At 42.0% G+C, this 23,541-nt stretch overlaps 2 protein-coding genes across 5 annotated transcripts; both read right to left on the reverse strand.

The window, feature by feature from the left end:
* Positions 1–673: 673 nt before the first annotated feature.
* On the reverse strand, positions 674–9,456 carry stau1 (staufen double-stranded RNA binding protein 1). Of its 4 annotated transcripts, none has more exons than XM_078283660.1 (15): positions 9,309–9,456; positions 6,939–7,219; positions 6,337–6,458; positions 6,062–6,218; positions 5,780–5,936; positions 5,467–5,638; positions 5,217–5,312; positions 4,833–5,045; positions 4,588–4,731; positions 4,299–4,445; positions 4,119–4,194; positions 3,675–3,994; positions 3,427–3,549; positions 1,626–1,705; positions 674–1,523 (listed from the first exon to the last, which is right to left on the reverse strand). In XM_078283660.1, the coding sequence occupies exons 2-15, from the start codon at positions 7,129–7,131 to the stop codon at positions 1,436–1,438; spliced, it is 2,088 nt and encodes a 695-aa protein (XP_078139786.1). In that variant the 5' UTR covers positions 7,132–7,219; positions 9,309–9,456; the 3' UTR covers positions 674–1,435. The 4 variants fall into 4 exon arrangements, with proteins under 4 accessions (XP_078139786.1, XP_078139788.1, XP_078139787.1 ...); XM_078283662.1 differs by having other exon boundaries at positions 5,780–5,933; positions 6,074–6,218; positions 6,939–7,254; XM_078283661.1 differs by having other exon boundaries at positions 6,074–6,218; positions 6,939–7,254.
* A 234-nt stretch (positions 9,457–9,690) lies between these two features.
* Positions 9,691–23,145, reverse strand: pbrm1l (polybromo 1, like). Its single transcript, XM_071905520.1, has 30 exons — positions 23,062–23,145; positions 22,567–22,744; positions 22,379–22,476; positions 22,028–22,175; positions 21,762–21,911; positions 21,340–21,456; positions 20,770–20,838; positions 20,551–20,649; positions 20,385–20,470; positions 20,146–20,237; positions 19,831–20,047; positions 19,612–19,753; positions 19,335–19,420; positions 18,844–19,123; positions 18,608–18,713; positions 17,836–18,475; positions 16,701–16,912; positions 16,420–16,605; positions 15,506–15,663; positions 15,159–15,404; positions 14,201–14,346; positions 13,906–14,063; positions 13,564–13,747; positions 13,241–13,448; positions 12,818–13,016; positions 12,579–12,734; positions 12,002–12,163; positions 11,546–11,613; positions 10,866–11,070; positions 9,691–10,088 (listed from the first exon to the last, which is right to left on the reverse strand). Exons 2-30 carry the CDS (start codon positions 22,708–22,710, stop codon positions 9,925–9,927), a joined length of 4,926 nt encoding a protein of 1,641 aa, XP_071761621.1. The 5' UTR covers positions 22,711–22,744; positions 23,062–23,145; the 3' UTR covers positions 9,691–9,924.
* Positions 23,146–23,541: the final 396 nt, after the last annotated feature.

The following is a 23,541-nucleotide window of genomic DNA, read 5'->3' on the forward strand; positions in this document are numbered from 1 at the left end:
TTTAAGTGCCAGAATCTGTTTGTTACATCAAGATGCTGTATTATATTTACATAAAATAAAATATGAGATGTTGTCAAAGTGCATTTCTGTTATTTGTGTCCAAGACAAGCCATGGACGGACGAGAATCTGCAGGTTTTCATTCCAACCAAACACTACACCAGCTGATTTCACTGATCAGCACACCTTAAACCAGAGGGGGAACTGATCAGTGAAATCAACTGGTGTAGTCTTTGGTTGGAATGAAAACCTGCAGACTGTCGGCCATTTATGTTACATGGTTGCCCCTGATGTGTGCGTTTTTTTTTTATATGGCTGCTAAATCACTGACAATCATTGCTTGATCTGTGCTCTCCACTACACTAAAAACCACAAGATCTCATTTGGACTCACATAGGCTAAACATACCTGTCTAACTAGAGCAAGTGGTATTTTTTTGTGCTGCAGTGTGCTGTTGCGAATTGTTTCAAGGGATGCAAATGAGCAAAAGGGAGTGCTGGTGCCACAATAACGCAAAAGGTAAAACTGATCCCGTAATTCAAGTTTGTGCATGAGAAAACACTCTACCATGAGTTTCATCATGCCAACCTTAATGGCGGGTTTTATGAATAACCCCCATTACCTTTTCAGTTACAAATTTAAGTAAACCGATAAAGAAAAAGACAAGATAACAGATGTCTTTATGTGTTGTTTTACTTACATTCCATGGGGAGCAGAGAGAGTGGGGGGGTTTGACATTAGGGAGGGGAAGGGGGCATCAGAGAAACCGATGCAACAGGGGAACAGGGGTAAGGGGGAACATCGTGCTTAGACCGTACGCAACAATAGACTCCCCGCCACACATAGTGGGGACAACATCACATTACATCACACGCTACATTTAGTCACAAAACCTTCCCAGCCCTACATGGTAATGTAGATAAACACTTCACTTGTGGTTGTTGATATAAAGCACTCTAGGAAAATCAACAGTGGTTCGCAAGCTGCACCCTAGACTTTGATGGGGTCCACAAGATCACAAGATCTACTTCAATGGCCCACCTCAGCGGGGGTTAAAACATAAAACACTTAAAAACAAGAAAAAGTAAGTCTCACGGAGAGGAGTACAAGTTCTAGGCAAAACAAAACTTCTTTTCACAGTTCATCGTTTTCATTCTATTTCAGTAAAGCAAACCCCCGTTTCATTGACTAGGATGCAGCTACTTTTTCTACAAAGCAACAAAAGAATAAATAATGTGTACAATTAAACAACATCAAGGAGAAGAAATTGTTTTTTCTATCAATCTTGTTTAACTGTGAACATTTTGGAACAACGAATATGAAGTGATGGTTTAGAGCCTACAGTGCCCCTGGCTTCCTGTAGCCTTCTAAAACAGCCTAAGAACACAGTGTCTTGAGTTTTCTCTAGTGCTTTTTCAGACAACCAAACCTGTGCGTCTAAACAGTGCCATCCAGAGTCTGTGCCAAGGTGCTTGAGTTAGTCTGTTTGAGGAGCGAGTCGCCTTCCATATCCTGCTTGCCACACCTACGGAAAATGAGTCCCATTTAGTGTCACAGTCTGCAATTAATCAGCCTTTCAACGTTCCTGTCATAAGTAGGTAGAGAGAAAGGACGTGTCACAGCTTACCCAGAGATTGGTCCATTTCCTGTCCTTTCATTGGGCTGCTGGTCCAACTCTGAGAGTAACTTCAGTATATTCAGCGCAGCCTATGGGGGTGAAGAAAAGGATAGGTTACAGCAGTGATCTTCAGAAAGCCATCTCATGAGCCATTTGCCACTCACTATAGATTCCTGAGTAGCACTTGGAAATATGAGGCACAATTTCAGCATCTACATCTTCTATATCAAAAAGTGCAGGTGGGAGGGGGTACTCCAGGAAACCAGGAAATGTTACCTTTTCATATTCTCATCCACCATTTTGAGCATTGAAAACAAAATACTTCAACAGGGCTTCTAGAAAGTAAAAGGTACAGTCAACTCCAGAATTATTGGCACTCTTTGTGAAAATGAGCAAAAATGGCTGTAAAAACCATAACACCACATACAAAAACCTTTTATTGAGCAGTACAATTTTTTCTGCAAAACATAGGTTTCAAAGTTACTGGCACCTCCCCTGGAGAGGATAACATCACCACTGAGCCTGGGCCTGTAATGTCTGACAAGGTTGGAGAACACTATTGGACGGATCTTGGCTCACCCCTCCATGCAGAAAATACTTGATATCCTTGACAGGTTTTCAATAGGGTTCAAGTCCGGAGACTGAGATGGCCATTGCAAAACATTTATTTTGTGTTCCCACAACCATTTCTGTGTTGATTTTGATGTATGTTTGGGGTCCTTGTCTTGTTGAAAGGTCCATCTATGGCCAAGTCTCAACCTCCTAAAATATCCTGGTACTTCGTGGAATTTATTATACCACTAAACTGTGCAGTTCTGAAACTGTGACCCTTGGGCTCTTTGCTTTCCTCACCATCTTCCTCACTGTGCTGGGGGCAATATGCACATGTGTCCTCTTCCTGGCAAATTTGCAACTGACTTCTGAAACGTTTTGATTATTGCCCTGACTGTGCTTATGTATTTTTTATATCCATTATCTTATTTATGTAGGTCAACAACCATCTGTCTCTTGAAAGAGTTGACAGCTCTTTGGTTTTCCTCATGGTGATGAATGACAAAGGGATTTTACATGTGTGCAACCTCATATTTATACCCCAGTGAAACAAGAAATGGTGAAAGGCAGCAATACAGCTTCTGGAGACAGATCAATTCAAAAGAAAAAAAAATTGAATTTTATCACAGACGCCACTTTGTTTGGTTTTATTTAAATATTCTTTGGGGGTGCCAAAAATTTTGACCCCTATGTTTTTTATAAGAATTATTTTTATTAAGTAAAAGTAAGTAAGTAGTTTCCCCAAATGTTTGAGCAAAAAATGTGAATCATTACGTGTATTGATTATTGTATCATTTTTGCTCATTTTCATAAAGTAGAGGAGTTGACTGTAAATCAAGTTGATTAACCCAAAAAGCTTCATAGATTTGAAAGCAAATTGGTTTCCTTTCAACAAGCTGGAAGCAAAGTATGATAGTGTACAGATTATTCACTCACTGACTGGTGCAGCGATAGTGCAGTGATGATTCAATGATCATATGATAGTTTAGCTCTTCCTCACCATTATGCCTCTTGCTAAAATAACACTCTTTTACCATTTTGCCAGCCAGTGATGGGGAAAACAGAATATGTTCTCATCCAGCCTGTGTCTTTTTCTTCAAAAGTAGTTCCCTTACATTGCTTTCTTGCACATGGCTCTAGTGACAGGATTAATGTGACAGAGGCACATAGTATCTTAACAATCATACAGAGGACTGATGATAACACAGTTGATGTTGACCAATCATCCAGTTGTATTATGTCTTGAGTTGAGACTCACCATATCATGACAGGACTCTACATCCTTCCCGATCCCATGACTGATGAGGGGTGGCTGGGAGGAGCAGTTAATCAGTGACACAAACTCGTTCTTATTGTTTTTGGGAAAATCTTTGTATTCCACCTGCAAGCAAATACCACACTCCATTGAAATTTCATTAACTATGTTTCAATCTAAATAAAATGCATATGCACCAGTGGACTCCTTGAGTTTAGATGTGCATGAATGCACATCATGCATTTAGTTACCTGTAGGCCCTGCACGGAGGCCAGATAGCTGAGCTGTTCAGAAGGCCTAGTAAGGGGTCCGTGGGGTAGTTGGCTCAGGCTGTTTTTGTTCTTTAGGATGGTCTCAGCAGTCAGGGAGGTCCCTGCATAAAGCAGCTCATTGGCAATCATGGCAGTGATTGTGGCCTTGGCTGGGTTGGGCATAGCCCGACTGTAGTCCTTGGCCTGGGGTCCCTGGCAGACCCCGACTGCTTGGGCCACCTCAGGCACCATGGGCAGGATACCTGCAGGCAGCTGCTGGTGGCTGAGGTAAGGCAGACGGAAGTCTTCCTCCTTGGAACCTGCCAAAGACAAGCACACACATGAGTGCATGACTTTGCTACTACTTCACCATTAGAAATAAATAAATGAGTTAGCTCTAAAATATTTACGAGTCTAGTAGAGGACAACTCCTTTGGCACTCACCCAATGCCACCTCCTCTACAGAGCCAGGTTCAAAGAAGGTCACTTTGCGCCCATCTCCAGGTTTTTTCACTGGGGCCTAGATATTACAAAAACAATATTCACACTTGTGAAGATTCAAATAGCGACATCCAGCACTAACTTGTCTGCCATGTTTACAAGACTCCAGAGGTCCAACAATACCTTCTCATCAGTTTTGAGTGCCGGTTTGGGGGGCTGAGGCTGAGGCACTTTATATCCCAAGAGCTCCAGCATTTTCTCTGCTGCATTCCTCTTGGCCACCTTCTTACTAGGTCCCATGCCCTCTGCACACTGGCCACACACCGTCACCTGTCCCGGACAACACACAGCATACACAGGTCAAAGAGCTGAGAGTGGGTAAGGTATTAAGGAGCAACGATAGAGGAAAAGAGGGCCAGACGTTGCTAGAAGCAAAGCTACTGGCATGCATAAGCTGCTGCTGTTGACTCACCTGCATGACAAACTCCCTGCGGCGCGGTAGACCCCTCTCCGTCACCATGCTGTACTCTGGCTCCTTCTCCTTCTTGGCCTGCTGGATCTGAGCCAGGCGGCTGATGGGGTTCATACCTTGACCATATTCTGGGCTGGTCTGCAGCTGGTGGGGTGGAAGGTTAACCATTACACAGAGCAGAATCTTCAGCTATCATAAAACCTGTATTTTCATATCCTTGTATTCAAGCCAGGTGGTTCCATTACCTTGATGATGGATTTGGTTTTCTTTTTGATGCGCGGCAGCATCTTTTCCACAGTGGGTATGTGGGGTAGCCTCTTCAACTCCTCCAGCACCGCTGCTGCTGCCAGCTTCTTGGCAATCTTTTTACTCTTTCCCTCACCCTCTCCAGTGAACTCCCCTACCGTCACCCGCACTACAAAACTCTTCATGTGGGGGGGACCTGCCTCTTTCAAAACCTGGAGGACACCGGGGGAAAATAATGACAAATCATGCTGCAGAGAAGTATTCAGGTTCCAGAACCGCATTGGATAAGGAACTGGTATAATACACATATCTCTTCCACATATTATTGAAATGAAGTGTGCCTATAAATATTTTTAAGAAGAAGTGTATGGATCCCTTCAAACCTCAAAGTTGACAGGTAGGTTCCGTTTAAGTGCAATTTCAAACACTTGACTGATTTCTGATTTGTTGAGGTTCTCCTCCTCGGGCTCTCCATTCATCTGTCAAGAGCGGAGAGCACATCAAAGAAAAACAATTGGTTCGTATGAGATTGTTCCAACAGTTTTGTTTCCACAGCAGCAGAAATATGGTTGTTTGCAATGTAAAATAAATCAATAGCTCTATTCCATGCTGAGTGTGCACTTCTCTTCTCACCACTGGCAGCTGTTGAAATATTGGCTCCTTCTGCAGCACTTTCAGGGCCTTGTCAGCAGCGTCATGTTTGGCTAACTGCCGTGTGCGTCCCTTCCCATGGAACTGCTGGCCTCCGATGGACAGCTCCATGTGATACAACATTGGTCCCACTGGAGGAAATGGGTAGTAATACCTGGACACAGAGCGGACAACGATGTCAAATGCAATCATTTTTCCATCTCAGAAGTAGACATCATCATCAAATTACTCAAAATAAAGAACCTGATACCAACAAAAAGCTTTGTCATCACATATTCAAGTAAAGAAAACTCACTGTTGCATAGAGCGTTGGTAAGGCCCAGGACCTCGGATGTTGTAGTTGAAGTTTGGTGGTCTCATCCCCGGGTATGGGTCGATGGGCTTATACATGGGCTTCTTACCAAGCTTCATACATAGTGCATTCAGCTCCATGGTGTGTGTCATGCAATCTGCTATGAGGTCCACACAAAGAAAACCCAAGATAAAAACGCATACAAGCAAACCCGCTTTTTTGCCAAGTATTGACAACAAGCATACGAAACAAGAGGCTGAGACGGGGCCAGTTGGAACAGCCCACCTGGGTTCTTGCCTGTGTTGCGGGGCGTCCTCACGGTGGGCTTGGGCAGCGTAGTCTCGGCAAGGGCGGATGCAGCAGCGGAATGCTGGGCTTTCTTGATGCTGGTCCCCTCCGCCTCCCAATGTTGATCCCCCAGTGTGAGTCTCACTGAGAAAATCTGACAGAGGCAGAAGACAGAAGGAAAACAGTGGATTCTCTGAACTCAAGAGAAGGAGGACAATAGCAGCGATGAGATCACATTGTAGGTTTGCTTGTGAGAGACAGTCTAGAGGTACCTTGGAGTGAGCTGGTCCTTGCTCACAAAGCAGCTTATACTCAGGTTGGATCTTGTTGAAACGGGCTAACTCATTCACCAAACACATGGGTGTCTTCTCTTTAGGGTTTGCCATGTTAGATACTATAAAAAAGCAAAAGAAATAGATCTCATACCCATAATTAAACAAATGAGCATGTTCATGAACACAAATATAGCAGGTTGCACTCAGCCCCAAAGTCTGATGGCAAACGAACACAGTCTGAGGGCAAATTACTTGGTAAACCTTTGAAAACGGGACGCATAAAATCCTAGACATTTCAAAAATAAGACCTATAAAAAAAATGACGTATGCTTCCTGTAACAAGCAGACAAAAAAGATCCAGAGGTTGTGTGGAAAGCAGTCCATAGTCAGTACCACATTAAGTAACATGTAGGACGGGTTTGAAATATAGACAGAAGGTGTAAAGGTGTAATGCAAACACAAACTGTATGTTTTTAGATGAAAAAAGCAAGCGTATATGCTAGCTGTTAAACACAAGGTAGTCAAACAGTACATCCTTTACTAAATTCTGAAAGCCAATAAGGGAAAACAAGCTCCTCAAACAAACAAACAAAGCAAACCTGTGGTGGGACTGAAGGGAGTGGCTGAGCCCGCAGGGAGCGAGGAGCTCCTGAGGGGCTGGCTGGCGCTCTCAGAGGGTAGGGTCCCCGAGGCGCAGGGGATGCTGTAGCCAGGCTGTGGCTGCCCCAGCTGCAGTGGGGCAGTAGCGGCGGGCATGGGGTTACCCGGACACTGAAACTGGAGCTGGGACATCCTCGCTGGTTTGGCTTAGTCAATAGTAGGCTGAGGTCAAGGTCAGAACTTTGCAGCGCCGTGATGGTGAACGCCAAAGGTAGAGGAACTGTTAATTGAGGAGATCTGACTGTAAAGCTCTGCCTAGAAAGCGTGGATACAGATGAGAGAGAAACTGAGATGTGCCCATTCTGACAAGAGTGAATCTCTCAATTTTAACTTGCACCCCCCCCTCAGTTATGCTTCCCTTGAATTACAATGGTTGAAATTTGCACATTTAAAAGCATTCTGATTGTTAAATTGAAAAATAAAAGCATTCAAATAGCATGTTTGCGGTCAGAAAAGTGATCCGAATATGACATAGGTTTTGGCCTAGGCTAATATGTGATCTATATTAATGAAAAAACATAATTATCTGATAAAGATAGGTTTAAGTTATATTGTTTTCTACTTAAATAAATACACACTGAACACTGCTGAGAACACAAACAAAAAAGTAGAAGGACGTGTTGTTCTACTGTTAACAGTGAAAACCAGTGTGGTACGCCTTGTGCGGCCCTCTTTTCTCTGCAAATCCTGTTTCAGCACTGTAGTCACTGGTCACAACGACAGCATCTTCCAACCCTGACCCTTTGTGCAAAACTGCACATGACATGATGACAGTGTCTTACATTTCAGGCAACATTCACTCTAGGTTAGCTTTTGAAATAGGACCCACTGCAATGGTGGACCAAGTAAGGTTTAGGTGAGATGACTTCAGGTAATTCTATTCCTTGAAAAAACAAATGTCAGATAGGCCCACTGTATTTTACAGTATTAATGGTCAGTATTATTAACTACTCTAATTTTCCCTTCAGTAATGTTATAGATGTAACGTCACAATGACTTGGATGTACATTCACTCAAGTAATAGCACTCAAGTAAAATATTTAACTTCTAGCAATAATATAAAAATTGGTTATTAGGTAATCAGTGTCATTGTAACGTCAGTACATTTTGATGATTTTAACTACAACGAATCCAATTCATTTGACAATACTTTCAGAGTGAACTATGTTAAGTTAATTTGGGAGGTACGCCATTAAACTAAACTACAATACTCAAACTCATGTTGGCCTAAAAAATAGCAAGAAGCCCATCATAGGCAGATAGCGGTAGCTTCCAGATCAGATCACCCAACATGTCAACCTTAACTTGCGACACTATCACAAACAACTAGAACAAAGACAACCCGTTTCGATGTAACCAGATGGGGAGCATGAACTATATTGTATGTTTGGTATAAATTATATAAATTTAGCGTGAAAATTAGCCGGTAACACCAACCCGACCACTGTTAGCTTGTGCTAACATGTTAGCTGATGATGTGTTAATTCTTCACCAAGAACATCAGCTCTGACGCGAGTCATTTTGACATCAACAGTATTAATGTCATGAACTTAACGTAGTTGGCAAAGGGTGTTCCTGATTCAAAAGCTTTAACATCCATGGTTTTCGTGGAGTTTTTCTCATTGAGGATCTTAGGTATCGTTGTCATTTGTTTAATGTGGGCGCTGTGAAGCCCTTTGAGGCTGTAACTGTGATTTGATTAAGGGCTTTACAAATAAAGTTGACTTGACCTTAACAGCTATCTAATGCTATTTAACGTCACCAGCCAGGGTAATTTAGCAATGCCAATTGACATGAACGTTAGCTAGATCGAGCTAATCTAGCAAACCAGCATAAACACAAGGCGTCAATTGACTGAAGATGTCGATACCGGCATATGCAAATATCTCTCATATCACTGCTTGTATTCCTAAATTATTTCATCATCCGTGTTAACTGCTTCACTGTTGATGTGGCTGGTATGTTGTCGGTAAAGCATTAGTTTTGTAAATCAGGCCGGTGGGTGGCTAAACAAGCTGTCCTGCAGCCAAGCTACTTACATTAGCTAGCTTACTAGCTATACTGGTAGGAATGGACTCTGTAGGACAGTCTCTGCAAATAGGGATCTTATTCTTCTATTGCAATAATGGTGACCCCCGAACCAGGTAATACAAAACATATAAACTGCACTACCTCACGTTAGAACACATGCTGAAATCTCATTATTAACACGAAATGTCTCATCCCTTACTTTAGTTCATTGAGAGCAGCCCAATAGCCTGCTAGCTAATCCCGAGCATCGACAAGCGTCTACACAAAACAAATCTCACCTTGTTATTCCTTTAGTTCAATTCTTAGTTACTCCATAGGATACGTTGCTGAAGTGTCGTTTGCTTTTGTTATTGCCCAGTTTCAAGGGAGAGTCTATGTGATTTTTATATCAAAATGCTGGCGGTGAGGAGGTGGACAGTAGGTAGACAGGGCAAACACTAAAGAGAATGGCCCAATCTGGATTCTCTCTTCAGGAAGTGACATCGCACAAAGAGGAAGTACATCCAAAATCATGCATTTAGTAAAACCCCATATACTGTAACCTCGATTTAGTACTCTAACCTATGAGTTGAATTTAACTAGCAAGCTTTTCACAAGCACAGATACAAAGAGCTTGCATGTATAATAAAAACGAATAATATATAACAATATGTTGTTCAGAAAATTTATTTTGGCAGTATCCATAGGCCCAAAAAACTGATTTTTGTAGCGAAATTAATCCTCATGTTTTTTCTTTAAAAATGAAAAAAGCACACACAAGAAACTACATCAAGCTTATTATGCTAATAAATATAAAATCGATCATTGATTCACTATAAAATATTGCTTCTATGGCCTAATATCCTTCCTAAAGTCAATTTCATTATAAGAACAGTGAGGTGGTTTGCGTGTTTTCTACAGGTTGTATGTCTGACGGATGTTCAGAGAGTCTCGCAGCATCAAGTCACGCAGGCGCCACAGTGCGTCTGCCATGGTTGTGTGGGCTCCTTTGCTCTTCAGCCAGTGAGCTGGCAGCCGGCTCTCCTGTTCTTTGGTCAGGTAGGCATCTCGCCTTTGCGCTGTTGTGTAGACACAAGGTTGAAAATTAAATTCTTGCATAACAGCCAAATAAGCTTTTACATTTATGAGCAAAAAGACACACACACAAAAAAACAAGTGAAGACTCCAAATTGCCCATAGACATGAGTGTGTTTGGGTGTAGTATGGTATATGATGTACATGATCTAGTATATGAAGCATACATATGACATAGTATATGTATGCATGTATATATGATGTTGTAAATGTAGTAAATTATGTATATGAAGTATGTATATGACTTAGTATAGGATGTCTGTCTATATGTATATTTAGGATGTATGCGTATGATGTAGTATGGTATATGACATGTATATGATGGTATGTAAAGCCCTTTGAGACTTGACTGTGATAAAGGGCTATGTAAACAAAACAAGACTAGAAGCATAATCACCATGGAACATAACCAATTATGCAAATGAGGTCATTCATTAGGGTAATTGGTGCATTAATTAGCAAACATTTCTATGTCCAAAACCATTAAGGAGATATGGTAGTTTAAAGAAAATCATTTTTTTCCTCATTAATATGCAAATTTCACAATGAGGCACTCTAAAATCTAATCAGATCATTCTCTTTAGTGAGTACCTGTGGTGTAAGTATAACATTTCTATGATGTATTGTTCTTGAGTTCACAAGAATGTGTCTCCACACAGACAGACAGACAGATAGATAGATGTCACCATGACAATGTAATGTCCCGCATACAGTGTACCATGCTGGCAGGACATAAAAAATAAACACACAAGACACACCACCTTTGAGTGTTTGGTCCCACTTGCTGACCGTGCCAGACTCTGAATTCAGGCCCTCAATATACTTCAGGTAGGCTTCTGAGTGGAGCACCCTCTGGGTCTTGGGTGGTGGAGCCACAAACATGGGAGTGGTGGGCTGCAGGTGTGAGGGCTGGCCCTGTCCTGGGTATGGTGGAGGGGCGTGCTGCCCTGGACTGAACATTCCAGGCTAAAATAAAGAAAACAATGACAGTCTTTTTTTTTTAGCATCTAGACAATCTGTGGAATATTATATTACATTGTGAAATGACAAAGAAAAAATACTTTTGTTTCTACTTTGTGTAAGGTTTAAAGCCCCAAGCCATAACTGCAATATGGTTCACCCTGTGCAAACACTGTTGACGGATTATTTACTTATGTATTTATTTAAATTTTTCCCCATTCTCAAACTGAGTGTTGATGATAAAAGGACTGACAGTATGCAAAAGCTAAACATGATTTTTACATGTAGTTGGAGGCAATAAAATGTTCATTTACCATGGTAATATTTGTAAAAACGGAAGTATAACAGGCCAGAATGTTAGTGATGATGGGTAATATAAGATGAAAAATTCCTGTTTTCCATATTCATACATGTTTTCAGGAATCTGTGTGAATATATCTAAAAACCCATATGGGCAAGTATTTTCTGGATTGGGGCTTACCTGTTGCATGTAGTGGTTTCCAGGTGCAGGACTTCCTGCCATGCCATTCATACCAGAGGCCATCATACCTGTTAAATTATAATAATTAATTTCTGTCTGTTTAGGAATTGTGGTCAACCTGCATTGGTTTGCTTTATTTTGAGAACTAACACTATACTATAACAAATATTAAGTGTGGGCTTTACAGAAATGTATGGTTATGGTTAGTATCAGTATTTTCACACGCATTACATGTTTGACTGTGAATTAGATATCAGATGTATTTTTTAGGTGTAAGATATTTAAGATGTGAGACTTTGGTGGAGGGCAGAGCACTTTGACTGCTTGGTGAGTAGATCAGGCTTTTCAGCCCGAGTAGACTGGAGCGCCACAGCCTGTGGACCAGGTAAACCCCTCCAGCAGGAGAGACACGACTGGATGTAACTCAGCAGGTATGGCTAGGACAGCGGCCCTTACCCTGATGAGGCATGCCAGGGTACCCAGGCATACCTTGCTGGAGATGGAGAGGAGGCAGCTGGGGCCCCCCTATGGCATGAGGTGGCATTGGGGCCACACTCAACAAGCCCTCATGGGGGCCCTGCAAGGGCATGTAAGGTGGGCCGTAAGCTCCCATCATGCCTTGGGGAAGAGGGTGAGGAGAGGACAACAACAAACCATGCATAAGTGACATGCAACTGACTAAAAGAATACATGCACTACTACTGCACACAATGATACAAATGTGGTTCAGAACGTTAGTAGACAAAACAAGCATGAAAGTTAAATGAAACAAAAAGAAACAATGTTGAACAACCATGGTTAAAAATCAGTCATGCAGTTGATGTCATGCAATTTCAGATATGAAACAAGTGATGTTCAAAAATATGAATGTAAAATAATATGAAATAGCAGCAAAAGATTGCTGTAAGAATGTACTGAGGTAGTGAAGTTTTGAATGGTCAGAAAACTGAAGGATTACGCTTTTTTTAACAGTCCAGCCTCATTTCCCCGCTGCAATGTGTCAAACACTCGTGCTGTCTCTGAGAGGGGTTACCTGACACAGGCGTCATGGTCTGGTTTATCATTCCCATAGTGCTAGGCGAAGGCACCACCCCCATCAGTGCCCCTACTGGGGTACCTGCTCTAGGGGAAGCCTGTTGCTGGACTGCCCTCTCACGCTCCTGCTGCTCCACTATTTTGGCTGCCCGTTCTGCAACACACACAGAAATTCTGTCTTGACTTCAGTTCACATCAAAGCACTTTCACACCTCACAGTAAGTTTCTTCCTCTCACCTTCATACTCTGCTTTCTTGGGAGCCTCCAGGTTCCTCCACTCTGTGCCCACCAGTCGACTCAGCTCCCCAAAGGAGAAGTCTGGGTGTCGAGCCTTGATGACTGCTCGCATTTCACTGCTGAACAGGATATAGCCGCTCATGTTGATCTTCCTCTTGGCCCCTTCTTTTTTGGATAAGCCCTTCATCTTAGGAGTGGACTACACAAAAAAAAATAGCCAATCATCATCAATTTTCTGGACTTTATGATTGCTATTTAAGCAAATCTTACAGCGATGTATCTAACAGGTGTGCACGTGTGACATGTTAACATGAGAAGATCAGGACCAGGTTTTTGAAGCCTTTGATGGATACAAGGTTTTGGGGCAGGCTACAGTGGGTAAAGGTCTTTTATGGTGTGTGGGTACATGGGTAAGTATAAGACCTGGGAAGGGGTGTATGGCATGACGTCCAATTCGCTTGCCATAGGGGTTTGCATCTGAGGCATTGAGGGGGTCTCTGGAGCCTCGTCATCCTCCTCCAAGTCTTCCATATCCTCATCAGCATCCTCCATATCTGCCAATTTAACCTCCAGCTCCTCTATCTTCTTATTGAGCAAGGGGGATGCTTCCTTCTGCGGCACTATCAACTTCCTAAATAAGTACCAATAAGAGAGAAAATAGATGCTAACTTGTCTAGAAATTCAGGCTAGGCAAGCATTTGTTCAAGTTTCTAGAAGAATAGGCACTCTGCATAAGCGTGACTAACCTGAAATAGAAAATTTCATCCTCCACCACTTTGGAAGCAAGTGAGAAGCGTTTCAGGCCCTTGAACTTCTTCATCTGCTTCTCACTCTCAATGTAGCGGCTCTCACACAACAGGACATCCTCCTCTGGCACCTCTGTCGGTCTGCAGGACAGGTAGTCCTTAAAGGAGGACACCATACATTTGCCTGGAGAGCAGACAGGAAGGATAAAAGTTGTTTATAAATAAGATTGCTAATGAATAACCTTGTCCGAGTCCTGCCTGTCAGAGTGTGGCTGAACATTTACATAGGCTCACTGTGATGTGGGAACACAAGAGCATGTTGTAGAAGTATGAATGCAGTACCTATGACACAGGTCATGGGCAAGGTCTCCTCCAGATTGCTCAGGAACACCTCTCTCTTGTAGAACATTTTTGTGGGCTCATGTTCCGTTTCCTCTGGATGGATGAAGATGGGTCCAAAGAAGAAAGTTGCTCTATTCTGCACCCACAGCTTCTCTATCCTACGACCCAGCCAAGGGAGCCATATTAATGACAGTAATAATTCCAGCAGCTACATCAGACCAATACCACATCATAACCCATTTAAAATAACAGGTCCTCTCAACTGACACCTTGAAATGAAAACATATTCACCCACCTGGCAACCCGAGGTTTTGACAGACCATGTGACTGGATATAAACACAGTCTCCCACCTTCAGCCACATGTTGTTGTAGCGTAATTGGTCATAGTAGTGACAGCCGGGCTCAGCTCCACTCATCTCCACAGGGACATCCTCTTTCTCCTAAAGGCATGCACACACACAAACACAAATAACTGGGTTGTTTGTTTAGTTTGACAAACTACTTTATTTCATCTACTTCCACCTGAGTCCTTGTCAGACATTCTTGATAGTCTACCGATCTCCTGTTTAATTAATGCCCTGCAGTCTAGGCCTACTGACAGTGTCCTCGCTTGGAGACAAAACACTCTGGATCCTGCCTTGCATTTTCTCTTCCATTTCTACCTAGACTCCAGCCTCATTCTTTCCACTGAACTTGCAGGCTAGTATCCTGATTCTGCAGCCCTAGTGGGATTAAGTAAAGTATTCAGCTAATGTAGTTGAATACTGAAGTTTGATACCACCCCATTGGCTCTACCCATACTTACTGTTTTTTCTTTGTTGTGTCCTATTATTATCTGCTACAATGACCCAGTTTCCTTAAAGGGAAATTTAACAGGCTCACAGAGGATCATAAGAAGATCAGAGAAACCAAAAGGCCAAAATCAGGAACAGATACAGAAAATTAATCTAAGCACGGAGCCTTAGCCACAGCATAAAGCATATATTAAATCTTCTATTATTGTCTGTGATGTCGTCTTTTTAACTCACAAAAAATCTGCAAATATTCAAAACAGGTGATTTTATGCAGAAAAGAACTGAAAGGGAAATCAATGGCCACATATTCTACAGTAGACAAGCTATTTACTAATCTTTGGAACAGAAATACACAATTCAAACTAAACAGCCAATCTCACTGCCCAGTATCTTCACCAATGAATGTGTGTGGCCATGTTCATTACAAGTTAATCCCTAAAAATACAATGTTGCCTCACCTTGTCCACAAAACTGTTACTGTCTGTATCCGACATTGTCACTTGTTTTTCCTGGTCAGGCTTGGCGAACATGGAAGCAACACGGACAACAGGCAATGGCACTTCCCGAGAGACAAATCTCACAGAGCTCACAGGCATGGCCCATATCTTGATCTTCTTGAAGGACTTGTTCCTGGCAGCATAGCGGGATTCACAGATGTAAACATCCTCTGCTCTGTAGCCCTCAGGCTGAAGTTTGAAATAATCCTATAGGAAACAGAATAAAGTCATGATTAGGTGAACAGATCCATGTGTTAACAAATTGTTGCTTATACTTTATGTGGTTCTATTTCCATGGACGGTCTTACCTTCACAAACATGACCATGCATTTGCCCAGGACTTTACTGATGGGCACTTTGTTATTGTAGTCACTCTTGAAGACCTCTTTTTCCAGGAACTTGCGTGTGGCCAAGTGGAAGGTTTCACTGGGCCTGTAGAACCAGCAGCCATAGAGCCACTTCTCACCTTCGCACACACAAGATAAGACAAGACCATATTTTAAGTAGGGTGTGAGGGATGAGCATCAGCGGTCAAATACTCAATTACCCTAAATGGAGTTGAAATCGACATTGGGATTTTTTAAAGAATGGATAATGCACAATAATTACAAAAATATGGATTAACTTCAGTCAAACAAAAAGCTAAGTTCTGTCTTACAGTCCCTTTCTTAAAGTAAATATGGCTAATGATTTTTATCGGTGATGTGGGTGGTGCAGTGAAACTGATTTACACGTCAGGGTCAGTGAACCCGAGCGGTGGCTGATGAAACCCTGCAAGCTGATGGATGGCCCCAGCTCGAAAGTGCTGCAGAACAAAATGAGCTATAATTTTAATTAAACGAACCATGTATCCCACTCTATCAAAATCACCTCCAACTGTTGCAGAGGAACAAAAACAGTTTAGTAATGGGAACTCAAGTGTGAAATTCAACATGCAGGGTCTCAGGTATACAATAATAGCTTATATCTCACTCATCAGAATCAGAATCAGTATGTAATGTACCTGTAGCCAATCAGTGCCATCATTTGATGCTTATGAACATAGTCAATTCAGATATACGCAGTTCAAGATTGATTTCAACAAAATGATCGTCATTTACTATTTGATTATTTGATTTGACTCTAAAATTCATGCCACTATTAGATTAGCGAAAGAAATTTGAAAATGCCCATCCCTAGTATAATCAGTAGGAGTATTGGTGGATTTGGATGAGTTGGTTACCTGCTTCATCCTCCCACAGACGTTCAATGCAGACAATGTGCGGCTTTAGGTTTGGCTCCGCTGGCTGCACATAGACACAGTCGCCCACGTGGTAGGTGCTGTTTTCAAAGCTGCAGTCCTGACTGTACATGCGCTCCGGCCCCGACTGCCATGCCTCTCCTGGCAGGTACTCCGCTTTCTCGCCCTCTTTGGGTGAGAAATACATTGATTTCACATTAATCTGACATCAACATTTTAATATACCTTCAATGTGTATTATGCAAAAAAGCTCACAGACACACCTTTGTTCTCTTCCTCCCTCTTTTGCTTATCCTCCTCAATCTCTCTGGGAAGTTTCTCCCTCTTTTCCTGCTCCACATCGCTGTGCAGGTGTTTTGAAGTGTAGTTGAGTGCAGAAGACAACAGAATCTCTCCATTCTTGCATAGCTCATCCCTGATCTTAATGAAAAACTGCTGAAGTTCCACTGCATCCTCAAAGATCTCAGAGTCAGTCCTGCAGATGTATAGAAAACATTATTTAAAACAGCCCTACACAGTTTGGTGTATTGTAAAACAAGCCTAGATTCAGGAGGTATTACACACTAATATTATTTATATTTTTTTCAGCTGTAAAACCAGTGTGTTGCTGTGCAAGAGTAAAGTTCTGGTCAAATCCCCAACCATTAAGTGCACATTGATGAATGTGTAAGTTTTATACTAAATGTTTGTCCTAGCTGTTCAAATCGTGCCCTTTGTATTTGGACATCAGCCTACATTTGGACATTGTAGACAAACATGATATAAGCCATCGTAGCTCTGGACAGCTTGTGACTAGAATAACATTTTAAAAAGGATAACAGGACAAACTGGGTAGGTTAGTCAACCAGTATTCCCTCCAACTGTACATTATGGGTATGTTACTGATGAGCTTGCGATTGTTTCTATTCATCTCAGGGTCATGTCATTTATCAGTCATGTGATGACATAGAGTCTTATTTACATTACTGGACACTATATAGATCACAGGGCTGCGAAAGTGCAGAGAGAGACTGACTTTGACCATGTTGTTCCTCTCCAGTGATGCATCATTAAACTTCTAATCTACCAATTGATCAGATCAACTCCTGTCTGTTCCTGTGCTATCAATATCACATACAACAATTGCAGGTCTTTAGGTGAAATAAATTGCATGGAAATAAAACAAATAAGTTATAACTTAAAAAACATACAGGCAGGGTTCCCAGAAAATGGTCAAACATGTCAAAAACCCAAAACAAGTAACTTTGCTATTTCTATGAAGAATAAAACACGCAACTAGACAAACAAACAGACAACTATTTTACATAGACTTTACTTATGTAGGATAACCTTTGACTGACAATACTGTAAAAACTATAGACACTGAGCAGATGGCTTTTTCAAAATAAGTTTGTATACCTGTGCAGCCTCCTTGCCTTCTCCAGTACTTCAAACATGTGCTCCTGGAAGACGTCCAATCTCCTGTATCGGCCACGGTCCACGTTCACCCTAATGATGTCAAAGTTGAGCGGGGGCTTCTCAGGGCAGGCTGGGTCCACCGCGGGAATCTCAGCCAGCGAGTCACTGTAGCAGCGCCCCTCCTCATCCTGGTGGCCCAGCACGGACACAAACAGGTTCCTGATCAGCTCTCGGACCAGCGGGCCCACAGCAGGAGCCCCGGAGTCCTCGCCTCCCTCCTGCTGCTTGCGGGTCTCCAGTAGCACCCGATGCAACACCAGAGCGTCCCGATAGATCAGAGACTCGGGCTCATTGTAGGTGCAAGCATTGTTGAACATGAGGGCAAAGTCCTCCACCAGGGCTTCCACATCCTGGTAACGGCCAGCCGCCATGTGGCTTCGCAGGCGCTCCATATCAATGGGCCGCTTGATGGTGGCATAGTAGTCAGGCAACTCAGCACGAGATGGCAGACGGAGGAAGATTGTGCTAAGACGTCGGCCTCGACGGTCAGTGAAGTTCCTCACAGCATCGTAGAGCTCGTTTAACCGCTGCTGGAGGGGGGTGACGTATTTGGACTTCTTTGGAGAGACGCCACTCTTTCCTAAATTAAAAAAATAAAAAATAAAAAAAAACAGGAATAAACACAGGTATTCAACACGATGAAAGCCAACAAATAGTGGTACCAGACATGGACATTGTTTTATGTTGTTTTTAAATGTTTAGGAAAACCTACTTAGTTTCAGTTTGGGAGATCCCACATCCTCCTCTTCAGGAGCAGGTCCTAACTCCTTGCGCTTGTCTTTCACTATCTTCTCCAGAACATCAGCATCATTATACACCTATGTCGAACGGGAGGGGCAAAAAAAAACAAAACAGAAAAAATATAACTCATACAATGACTTTTGAGTATCTAATGAATGCAAAAATGAAGATTTTATGTTTTATCCATTGTGAATTTGCACTGCCTACCTGAGAACCCTCCTCATTGTAATGCCGGGCGTTACGGAACATCAGCTTCATGTCATCCATCAGAGCTTCCTCCGTGGTGTAGCGCTCAGAGCGGACGTTGTGCTCGATGGTCTTCAGGTCCATTGGCTCGAGGATGACGTTATAGTAGTCAGGGTAGTCCTTCTTGGAGGGCTTGACCATGAACAGGTCACAGAGACGTCGGCTGGTGCCTGCCTCCCTGGCCTCTGTCACGGCAGCGTACAGGACTTTCATCCGGTTCTTTTTGACGTTCTTCTTGTGGCTGTAAGAGAATCAAAGTAGAATATGAATAGGGTTTGGTAGCAATACCAGGAGACTGAACACAAGATGCCATATAAAACACACAGGTTCATGAGTGATGTGTGTCTATTTTGATAAATTGTTGACAGGTGAACTACAGACCCTGCATGCTCATGGGAATTAGCAACGGATAAAGATAGAGAGGAATCTGACAGAGAAAGACACTTTCTCACCTTTTCTTCTTGGTGCTCCCTGCATCAGACGACAGAATGCTGTCTCCATCCTCATCATCTCTCCTCAGAAGGTCCCTCTTTTTCAACTGGAACAAAAAAAACTTATATCTCAGCCAACAATTATACCCACTTATAAATCTATCTATTTCTGCAACATTTCCCACCAGTCTGTTTCAAATTAGGTTTTTTTTATAAAGCAGTAATTCTAGGCCCATAAACTGTGGAGTGAAAGCATCTCCCAGCATATCTTGACACAACATGATGCAGAAGTCATTACCTGTAGGATCTGCTGAAGCCTGACCGCCCGTTTGTAAATACCCGAGTTGGGCATATTGTAGCGCTTTGCGTTCTCAAACATCAGAGTGAGATCAGCATCCATCTGTTCCACAGTCTCATACTCGCCATTCTTCATCTTCTCCCTAGAGACAAACAAAAGGTCATTAATCCACCGACATCATCTCTTATTGACTGAATCCGTTGAATGATTGCTCCTTGCCTGATCTGTTGCAGAGCGACGGGCTGTTTGATCTGCTGATAGTAGTCGGGATATTCTCTGCGAGAGGGCAGCTGCAGGAAAGGTTCAGAGAAGAGCTGGCCCTGGTTGTTCCTGCCGCCCCTCACGGCTTCATACAGCTGGAAGACAGGGTTGCTCATGTCCATACTAGAGCTCAAGCACTCGGCCTCTGACTCCCCTTCGTCATAGCACACAGAGCCTGCAAACATTCACAAGGAAGACGTTAGTATTTCCTGCTATCATCTATTCTACACACGCAAGAGACAGTTTCGTGCTCCCTACAGTGCTTTTACTTACCAGACAGCACAGGATCGTCTTCGCTCTCTGAGCCATACTGAAGTGATAGGGTGATGGCTGAGAGACGGTCCCCCTGGACAGACCTGCGATTTCTTAATAGTAACAGTGCAGAGGCAGGACACACAGCATATAAGAAACAATCTTGTCAGGATCTCTTCTCAATCACAGGATCATTTGTTGACTTGTATTTGAGACGCATGAAAATATATAATAAAAACTCTTTAATGGTGTATAAATACCTGATACGAAGACTAGATTTCGTGGGCTCTGCATGTTCAAGTTCAGTCTTCCGCTGAATGAAGACTTTCTTGATGGTGTTAGCATCCTATACAGCAAGAGAACATTTGTTAACGTTTGCGATATAACGCACACTATAAAAAGAACTATAAGAATGAAAGAGTATACCTTAAAAACCTGAGATCCTGGTTCATTGTAAGTTTTGGCATTTTTGGCCAGTAGGTCAATGTCCTTGGCCATAGCACTGATACTTTTATAGTATCCAATCTACAAAAGTAAAATAAATTGGCATTGGTTAGAAAAAACATAAATCAAGCTCTGATACAGTGATATATCAATAAGAAATATGCACAAAAAAGCATTTAAGTCAGCGAATGAATTGAATACCTGTATTCTTTGAGCGATGGCTCTCAGATCAATCGGCTCCTTTATAATGGCATAGTAGTCTGGGTAATGCTAGGAAAGGACAGACAAATTCAGAGTGATAAGAAATTGGATAGTGACTGACTGAATTAAAAAGTGAATGTAAGCTGATAAATAGACTTTACCCTAATCAACTTTCTTAGATTAGAACCAAAATTAGGACCCCATGGTTGTCTTTAGTTTAGTGGAATCCTGGACAGGCACAAAGTAGACTTCACCTCCTTGGTCTGACATGCTGCATTTTCTGGCGTTGGTGGTATGCAAGTCTCAAGAATGTGTATTTGGGCTCTATTACAATTACACTTTTTCAAAGCACTTAACCCTCTACTGTTCCAGTAGAAGTGCTCAGAGGCTAACAGTAGGATTAAGATATTTGCATCAAAGTTATGATTTCGAAAAAGAAAAAAATCCTTGAAGTCTTACAATCACCATTTGAAACTTAGTACCTGTACAGGACTCCACTAACACCTATAGATAGCTGAATCCCAATTTCAGGAGTCTCAATGGAGGTCAACAGACTTTTGAAGGACTTACCACTTTGGAAGGCAGTTTCTGAAAAAGTTCGCTGACCAGACGTCCTGAGGGGTCAGTGTGGGACACTACAGCTTCCAAGAGCTGCTCCAAAATCTCCTTCAAACAGCCAGTTGGCGTCTACAAGTCAAATATGCAGGGATTAGTTCTCTGCCACGACACGTTGGGCCTCAATTTGTCATAACAAAGACACATTTTCATGGAAAGCATTTTAATTAATTTAATACAAAACACTTTAAATGCATGAAAAGACCTAACATATAAAAACATTCAAAATTATTTTTCATTCATTAGATGGGTTTTGTCCTAGCATTTTAGCATCTTTTAACTTGTTACACATATGGAAATTGATATATTAGGCTCATGCATGATGGTGATAGAGGCAAGGTGATTCAAAAATACATTTAGCAACTAAAAATACTTACCTCATCTTCAGTTGACATTCCTGGATTATCCAGCATATCATCACCATCTTCATCATCGTCGTCTCCATCTCCAGGTTGCACAAACTCATTCCTTGTTTGCAAATATATCTCCCACAACTTGCATGCAGCCTGATACTCTTCACTTTCACCCTGAATTGTTGAAAACCAAATATAGAAATAATTAGTTTTGTCAGTGGATGTGTGCCACACATGGGCTAAGTAAGAATGCAGCTTATACAGCAGCAGAGCTCATAATTATTCCCCACCTTGTAGTATGATTTGGCATTATTGAACATGAGCTGAAAATCTGCAGTAAGCTGTTCCACATCATGGTAATCCTCTGACTTGAGCTTCTGTTGAATCTTTGTCATATCAATAGGCTGGGACACCACCTCATAATAATCAGGCTGATTCCTGAAGAGAGAACAGACGTCACAGCAATTGTCAAAATTACTCAGAAAATACCTGCTGGTAGATCAACTGTCAAATCTCTACACGATGCATGTGTATGATTGTTATCCACTTAACTAAAAGGATTTACTTGGGCAAGTCAACTTTCTTAATAATAGATTTTCCAGTATCACAGATTCTTGACTCAGGCCTATGGGTTACATTACCTTCTCTTTGGTACCCTTAGGAAAAATTCACAAAGTTGCCTCCCTTGATCATCCTTGTGGTCCCTGACAGTGTTATAGAGCTCATGGCATACAGCAATCTGGAGGGGAGAAAACATTACAGTCACTAACACTTAGAGATGCCAAGTCCATTCATTGCCAGCTAAAACTGGATAAAAACATGCATTTACCGGGTCTACCGCAGGAACATTGGAGGTCCTTCTTCTTTTTCTCCCACTTCCAGGAGTAGAGGAGGAGGCATCGTCAAAGTCTCCCCCACCACTCACACTGCTGGAGGGGGAAGTGGCTCTTCTCCTCTTGGAGCTCATTGACATAGCTGCCTGGTTTGATAACAAGCTAGCCGGCTAGCTACAAAACACACAAGTATCAAACTGGTTATTAAAGTTGATTCGATTAATATTCGTTTAGCAGAAGTTAACAAGACTAACACACTTGCACGTATGCAGTTATAAAAAGGCCAAAACTGTAGCAAGAGTAAACTTAAATTGGTTAACGGTAGCGCAGCTTGGATGGATGAAACAAAGCAGGACGAGCGCCGAGGGTTAGCATATTATCCTAGCTGGCTTTTCGCTTTCCTATTCACACGGCGAAGCTACAAAAACTAGCAAAAATATACGCGCGGAGGTAAATAAACGAAGAAAATTGCATTCAAAAGCCAATCTTACCTGATTTTTAGCAAAGTTTGCCGTAGTTCCCTGAGCAAAATAGCTAGTCTTATTTGAAAACTCCTGCCCGGAAGTTGTGGTTGTATTTTCTTTGTGAGTAGTGAAGGGAAGCAACAGATCGAGGCATCACTGCCCCTTCAGTTTAGGGGTGGTACTTCACTCAATAGTATGTACTGTAGTAGTGCTGAAATACAGTATTTGTGCAATAGAGCTCCTGTATCATCCATAGACTGTTAAAAAAAATGTCATCACTGGGTAATTTGTAAACAGTAGTGTAGGTTTGTGGGGAGACAGTGAAGACAAATTTGGGAAGTAGTTAAATTGTACCCTTTGTAATATATATACATTCTTATTCATGTGAACACATGTCATTGTGTATTTCTTGACTTGAAATTTGTAAATTGTAATTACTTATATTTCTACAATATATCAATTGATTGTGCAGGTATAGTTTGAACAAAGACTGGGGCTATTATATAT

Source organism: Centroberyx gerrardi, chromosome 5 (assembly GCF_048128805.1).
Source record: "Centroberyx gerrardi isolate f3 chromosome 5, fCenGer3.hap1.cur.20231027, whole genome shotgun sequence".
In the NCBI taxonomy this organism is placed as follows: domain Eukaryota; kingdom Metazoa; phylum Chordata; class Actinopteri; order Beryciformes; family Berycidae; genus Centroberyx; species Centroberyx gerrardi.